Below are 8,047 nucleotides of genomic sequence, written 5' to 3'. Positions count from 1 at the left end.
CCGAACGCCACTTCCCATATGATATAGTAGGTGTAATACATTCCTTCAGTAAGCTGTTTTTTTTTATAATTCTTACTTTATTTGATGTTCAATTGTACTGCATTTTTTCTAAACAGTTCCCTCTCACGCTTCTAAATACATCATCGTATAGTAATAATGAACTAAGGACTGTATTTTACTAAAGTGAATCCCTCAGCTTATGGGCCACGTGCTTTTCATCTTTCTCCTCTTTCTATTGAGCCACAATTAAGACAACAGCGGGGCTGCAGCATGCTCCGATGACATCACTGGAGGACAAATTCACACTCATTAAACCTCAACAACTCTCAAACCAAGGGAAATTATGCAAGACTCTACAGTTTGGGGATATGTGTCTGTTGAACTACATAATAAATTTGCTTAGTACCAAGGGCCATATCTACATAAAAAAGCTTTTTGCCCATGGTAAATGAGTGTTTTATCCAACACTTGAGAATATTTGTTGCAGTGAAGAACTTGGCACTCACAGGGACTAAATTCCAATGCTGGAAAGTCATCAAATCATGAGCTGTGTTTCATCTATGAATATTCATTTTGTCTTTAATTTATTTTCCTAGTTGCTGGTTATCCTTGGAGGGTGGTCTGCTCTATGCTTTCGTGGGACCTGCTGCTGTCATTGTATTGGTGAGTTTCCAACATGTCTCCCTCCACTGGTCAGCTCACTCTCTCAGCCAAATCAGACCCACCGTTTACACAGATAATACTGAACTGCTCAACCAGTGTATTAAATATTTGGTCTCTAAACTCTGGGTCTTTATAACCACTCTGACCTCTTAGCTTTCTCACACACACACATACACACATGATGTACATGTCAAAAAGTGGTAAATCAAGCACTTTTTGCTTTCGAGGTTCAAAATGCCAACCTGCAACACTTAGATTAAAACAATATTTAGACCAACACGGGGATCGTGGAGTTCACAATCCCCATGTTTACCTCCGGCTTGGTTTGGGCGTCCCTACAGAGAGAATTGGCCATGTCTGCGGGTGGGAAGCCGGATGTGGGTAAGTGTCCTGGTCGCTGCACTAGCACCTCCTCTAGTCGGTCGTAGCGGGCACCTGTTTGGGGGGTAGGGGGAACTGGGGGGAATAGTGTGATCCTCCAACACGCTACGCCCCCCTGGTGAAATGCCACACTGTCAGGTGAAAAGAAGCAGCTGGCAACTCCACATGTCGGGACGGCTCGGAAGAGTGGGGTAATGAGGCAAAGTACAATTGGGAAGAAAAAAGGGGGGAAATAAAAAAAAATATATTTAGACAGAGAAGAGCTTCCTAGCTATACCCATATGCCCTCATTTTATTCTCTGTCTGCCCCAGACCACACACACACACAACACACACACCACACACACACACACACACACACACACACACACACACACACACACCACTATCACTGCCACCTTCACAATATAGAGTTCATTGGGCCCATCATACTCTAGGCGAAGCTTTCTGTTAGACTTTATCTTGGCTCTATAATTCCTATTGTAATCTTTTCTGTGGGAATTAATTGAAAGCATGTGGAGAGATTTTGTTTTGTTTTGTTTTTCCATTCATGTGTGGGCCCTTTAGTCCAAGTAAATGTAATGCTCATTTGTACTACAGCAAAACAAAGTGCTTTGAAAAGGTCTCACTGGTATTTTATATCAATTGCAGTACTCCCCTGCTGTGTAGTTGGCTGTTTCTTGACTTTTGCTAATTTCTGAGTAAATACTTTCAAGTCAGTATGAGCACCAACATGCTTATTAAGGCTGGGTTGGGTATTGAAATTTACCTTGATTTTGTTATTGTTGTTCGCTGCTGTATGGGTGGTGGGGTTTTTTTTCCTTTCTTTTTTTGTGCGTTCGTGCATTTAATTCTGCTGTTTCCCGTCTTGAACATGCACGCTTAGCTTCCTCGCACGCGCGGAAGCCAGTCGGCCTAAACAGGTGTACAGAGTGACACACGTGTCATTGTAGAACAGTCTTCCCAGCTGGTACCGTGCTGGTCCCCGGGCCCCCGGTGTTGTGGCTGGGGCCCCACGCCAACAACAGCTGTAATGAGAAGTGGGATGTCAGGCAGGGAAACTCAGACCTTCCCATAGGACTCTTCTCTAATTAATGAATCTGGCCCTGGGCACAATAGTAGAGCAAGATGGTGCTGACTCACAGAGGTTGAGGCAGACATGACTGGCATGGTAATATTACACTCACGGTACAGGCGCACCATGCATGGATGATGGCGGAGACACACATGAGCCCGTATACGCCAATGACGGATAGAATCGGAAACAGAAACGTGGAACAGACGGAGAGAAAAAAAAACGAAATAATTCATTAGTAATATCTTTCGTGTGAGGATTTTGCCAGAGTCAAAAGCTGCAAAAGACAGGAAATTCAACTGGCCACTTGAAGGTTAACCTAAACTAGTCAGGTCCTTTGGGATTAAAATATTCCAGTCTTTGTCTCCTGAATACAGGACTCGTGCGAGCACCCGGAGGCAGGTAAAATGAAGAGGCGGTTCGGGCCACAAAAGATGGAGAAAGATACCAGTCCACTGCACTGACACTTATTAAAAAATTTCCTTGGCTCTTTAATGAGAGAGAGAGAGACGGAGAGACGTCTCACTACAGAGGGGGGGAAAGCGCCTTGGCAGTCGGTAATGGCCGGTAATGCCAAGAGGAGAGCCGCGCAGGAACCTCCACAGAAAAGCCTTGTTAGAGAGAGCGGAGAAGGAGGAGAGCGAGAGGGTAAGACTGAGAGGAGGGGAGAGCATAGGAAATGAGGATTATAAAGGACATGTTGCCAGCACGGAAAATCTGCCAGAAGGGCAGGATTTCTGAGCAAGGAAGACACGCCACAGCTCAGCTCCGTGCGTGCGTGTGTGTGTGTGTGTGTGTGTGTGTGTGTGTGTGTGTGTGTGTGTGCATACGTACGTATACACCACTGGGCCAGCATCCCCAGATGTTGGTCAGGCTTAGCGATGGGCTTCCTCATTGCTAAGAGCATGCAGCCAGGAAGAAGCAGTTCATTTAGCCGTTGTGTTCCTGAGGTGGAGGGGTCGCTACTGCAAACACAAAATCGTCGCCTGGCGTACACTTCAACCAACAATTAATCAACCTGAAACCTTGATAAAATTATAGACAAAAACACAACTCTTTTGCCTCATAGGCTGTCGTCTAGACATTTTGTGTGTAAGGTTAAATTTCACTCATAAATTGTTTCAATATTGCTGAATAAATAATGTCTGTCTGTCTGTCTATCTGTCCGCCTGTCTGTCTGTCCATCTGTCTCACCCTCTCTGTCCTATTCTGTTTCAGGTGAATATGCTCATTGGAATTGTGGTGTTCAATAAGCTTATGTCACGAGATGGCATCTCAGACAAGTCCAAAAAGCAGCGAGCAGGGTAAGCTAGCTCCCTCTACTCTTGTGCACACACACACACACACACACACACACACACACACACACACACACACACATACACACTGTTGCCAAAAAACACACTGAATACTCAGTAAGGGTCAAAACATATCCATCTCATTAGCTGAACAGCGTGAACCTATGACAAACAAGCAAACGCAAACAAAATTCTTGTTGTAACCAACACAAACAGCTTTCAGGGGCCTCTAAGCGCACACCCTCTCGTGCACCCATAGCAGCACTATGTCTGGATGAAAATTTGAGCACAATAAAAAATTTTTTTTTTTTTAAATAGTGCAATCCAATTTGGCATATGTAAAATGATTGGACATCTGTTATGTGGTGTCACTTTCTTGAATCAACATTTTTTTGCATTTCATTACCACTCCCACATGTGATTCCCACCTCTTTTTGTGCGTTTTCTATTACATGGGGGTCACAAATGAATGAAAAATGCATCTGTAATGCTGCTACTGCAGTAAATACTGCGGGTCTCAAAATCAATGGCAGATGGTGGGCTGAATACATACTGGTAAGCACCAGGATTATGTTGACTAAATGGAAGATATGTTGACAAGTAAGATCTACTACATGTTTTACTGAATTATCATTATTTTTTTGCTTTTTTATTCTTTGACCAGATTGCGATTACTCAGATAGATAGACACACACCACACACAGACATGCACGCTCACACACACTCACAGATACCCACATAAACGTGTAAGTTCGCTCGCCCATGCACTCGAACATGCACACAACAAATGCATGCAAGCAAGCTCTGAATGTGCACAGACACACACCATTACATCTCCTAATTCCATCGGCGGTTGTTCATCATCTCCGCTAATCCACGAGTGGAGATCTCAGCCGCTCTCACAGCAAAATCCATGCTTTCATTTCCATACACATCAATGCCATCTCTCTTTTTTCTCTCTTTCTCCTCCAGTTTTTCCTCTATTGCCTGTCTCGTGTACAAATTGAAATCAATGTCATGTGGCAGCTGCAGGACTTGATGGCGTAGCTCGGCTCTCCGGGGGCTTGATTAGCTTTTGTTGCCCGGAGATGCAGTCCAGATTAGGCCACTTAATGTGGACAACCACAGCTACACAAGGACAAAGCCGCACATATGGACAAAAGCATAGGCACCCACGCACAAACACAGAAACAAAATACCCATCTCCCTGTCCCACACACACACACACACACACGCACATACATGCACGCACACACACGAACTCACACAATATGGGCGTGCCCTTCTCTGTGTTAGACAATGTCCTTGGTAATGCAAAGATAAGAATGGGCTTCACTCCCAATCTTTCTGACAAACTCTCCGAGTGCCGGGCCAGAATCGTAACTCAGTAAGGCAGGAAAAAGGCCGAACTTGGCATAATCTGATTTTTATCTCTTATTTGTCAGAACGTGTGCTGTGACTTTCTGACAAATAAAAAAATGAAAATCAGATTATGCAAAGTGCAGCCTTTTCCTGCTTCTCTGAGACAATGTCCTTGTCCCTGCCCACTTCCTGAGCTTATTTCCACTTATACGAGACATGTGAGCGTGGAAACACACACGCCGGGCCCTCGCAACCCCTACCCCACACACACACACACACACACACACACACAGAGCAGTCAGTAGTCTTACTAACAGGACAGGCTGTCATTAACATAATGTATTTCCCTATGAAGGCGTGGGGATGTGACTGACGCTAAGGCAATGAGCTGTGATGGGACACTAATGTAGCATAGCCCGTCCACGGCCCCATCATCCAGCGATACACACACACACACGCACATAAACACACGACACACAGATATTTAAATTCTCTTGTGAGTAGTCAGCTGTAAATAAACAACCAAAGGATAAGCTGTTCTCCACTTAAACCCTGATAAACCCTCATTTGTTCTCTCACTTGTCTCTCTCGTTTTCACACACACACACACACACACACAAGCAAAGCACATTATAATCACTGACATATGACAGTCTGTAATTTCAGGTTTGCTTTATAGGCATTTGCTAAGCCAGAGTAGTGAACCCTGTGGGTAAAAGTAAGAAGAAGTTTTATCAAATCTGCATCCAAACCAAGACTGCATTCAATGGGGCATCCAGGTGGTGTAGCGGTCTATTCCGTTGCCTACCAACATGGGGATCAGCAGTTCAAATCCCCGTGTTGCCTCCAGCTTCATCAGGCGTCCGTACAGACACAATTGGCCGTGTCTGCGGGTGGGAAGTTGGATGTGGGTATGTGTCCTGGTCGCTGCATTAGCACCTCCTCTGGTTGGTCAGGGCACCTGTTCGGGGGGTAGTGTGATCCTCCCATGTGTGCTTGTTGGGGGGGGGGGGGGTGGTAGTGTGATCCTCCCACGTGCTACGTCCCCCTGGCAAAACTCCTCACTGTCAGGTGAAATGAAGTGGCTGGCGACTCCACATGTATCGGAGGCATGTGGTAGTCTGCAGCCCTCCCTGGATCAGCAGAGGGGGTGGAGCAGTGACCGGGACGGCTCGGAAGAGTGGGGTAGTTGGCCAAGTACAATTGGAGATAAGGGGGGGGGGGGTATTTAAAAAAACCTGCATCCAAACCAGTACTGCACGCAGCGGACAGGGCTGGGAGAAACTTGGAGGTTAATGTCACTGGTGCAGCAGTAGCAGCAGGACAAATAGTGGTACGTGGTGATGGGGGCAACCGTTTTAGTGACGAGAGAGAGGAGAAGGGAGTCCCTCCTCACAGGACCCAACAAGACCGATTCAGCCTGCAGGGGTTAAGCTGCCAGAGAGCAGAGATTGATATCCACAGGTAGGGCCTGGTAGTGAAGGGCAACTGGCGGTTGACCGTGTCAGAGGCAGCAGAACAGACGTGGGAGAACAGGGATCGGTGCGAGGCAGGGGGCTTTACCACCCGGGGGCTCTGGTGACCGCAGCAAACTCCGTATCGACAGAAAAGGTAGTCTTTAAGCTAGGCTGGTTCCGAGGTTCTCCTTTTTTTGTCCATGAGAAATACTGCTGGATATTCCCGTTTGTTGCAGGCAGAAACAGGATTTAGAGTTTGAGAGCGAGAGAAGAAAAAAAAAAAAGGAATACCATTTTTCATTGCGTTTCACATGAGATGATAAAAGGAAAAGTCCTTTGAGGTGATAAGTAACTCCAGTCGACTAGAAGTTTGACGCTAACCAGCCAGCCAGACATGATGTAGGAGTTGGTGATGGCAGGCAGATCAGCAGCAATTATGTAGAGGAGGAGGAGGAGGAGGACGATGTGGTGTAGGGGTGTGTGGCTTTCCTATAATGCCCCATTATTGTGGTAATTGTAAGGCCAATTGTCTACACTACTGTTAATTTTTTGTATAATGTCATTTTTTGCAAAATCGTTGGCACACACACACACACACACACACACACACACACACACACACGGAGTAGGTGTTGTAGTCGCTGTCTGTCTCATTATGAACTGTAAATCCATATTATGCATCTCTCACTCGACTAATTTGCTCTAAATCAGTTTGTGTATTCTGAGTGTTTTCATTGCTGCTATTTTGAGATCTGTTTTAATTTGGCTTTCTTTCTTTTCCTCCCATTTCCTCTCCACCTCCTTCTCTTCATTATGTGTCCACCCCTTTTTTGTTTCTCCTGTTTTCCCCTTTGCAACCACCCCACCCATACATTCATATGCTTTCACAATTTCCACACCCCTCGCCCCCTTTTCCCCCACCACACGTGTGTGTGTGTTTGCGTGTGTGTGTATGCGTGTGTGTGTGTGTGTGTGTGTACATGTCCTGAAGTGTCCCAGTGGAGGCGCGTAGCCGACTGCTGCTGAAATGCTCCAAGTGTGGCGTGATCTCAAGCACCGCTCTGTCCAGCTCTACTGCCAGCAGCGCCATGTTAGTTCATCCTCACCACTCTCTCTCTCTCTTGCTGTCTCTCGCTGTCTCTCTCTCTCTGTCTCTCTCTCTCACTATCTTTAACTCTCTCTCTCCATCACACACTCTCTCTCGCTCTCTTCTTGTCCCTCTCTCTCCGTCACTCTCTCTCTCCATCACTCTCTCTCTGTCTATCTTTATCTCGCTCTCTCTCCGTCACACACTCTGTCTCTGTCTCTCACTCTCTCCCTGTCAGTCTTTCTCCCTGTCTCTCTCTCTGTCTCTCTCTCCCTGTTACTCACTCTCTTGCTCTCTCTCTCTTGCTCCCTCTCTCCCATCACACTCTCTCTGTCTCTTCACTCATTTTTGGATGTGGTTGATGACATAAGGTGGCAGATGGAGTTGTCTGAATAAACACAAAACAGTGAAAAGAATCAAAACAAACAAATATCAACAACAGCAACAAAAAAAACATTCCTCAGTGCAACAATTACAAGCGTTTGTAAATACTATTTGGTTTGTGATGCACACTACTATACACTACATACACCTCACACTGCACTGTGTTATTATATATAGAGAAAAAGGACAAAGGATTTCACATTTCAACCAACAACATTACAAGTACACTAGTTATTATTTCTTCACTGTGGGAGAACAGTTGCCACTGGGCAGCCAGTTGTGCAAATGAAAGGGCGTGTATATGTTGGAAACTGCTCTCTGCACGTATTTAACAGGGACC

At 45.7% G+C, this 8,047-nt stretch overlaps 1 protein-coding gene across 1 annotated transcript in view; it reads left to right on the top strand.

The window, feature by feature from the left end:
• adgrb2 (adhesion G protein-coupled receptor B2) overlaps positions 1 to 8,047 on the top strand; it is a 208,165-nt gene that overhangs the window by 158,685 nt on the left and 41,433 nt on the right. Inside the window, exons 18-20 of the mRNA XM_056297981.1 lie at positions 597 to 663; positions 3,338 to 3,423; positions 7,228 to 7,326. Of these exons, the coding sequence (XP_056153956.1) occupies positions 597 to 663; positions 3,338 to 3,423; positions 7,228 to 7,326 (252 nt within the window). The remainder of the gene's footprint in view (positions 1 to 596; positions 664 to 3,337; positions 3,424 to 7,227; positions 7,327 to 8,047) is intronic.

Source organism: Lampris incognitus, chromosome 18 (assembly GCF_029633865.1).
Source record: "Lampris incognitus isolate fLamInc1 chromosome 18, fLamInc1.hap2, whole genome shotgun sequence".
NCBI classification, from domain to species: Eukaryota; Metazoa; Chordata; class Actinopteri; order Lampriformes; family Lampridae; genus Lampris; species Lampris incognitus.
The sequence above is the reverse complement of the archived record's forward strand: the minus strand, read 5'-3'. Positions and strand labels throughout refer to the sequence as shown.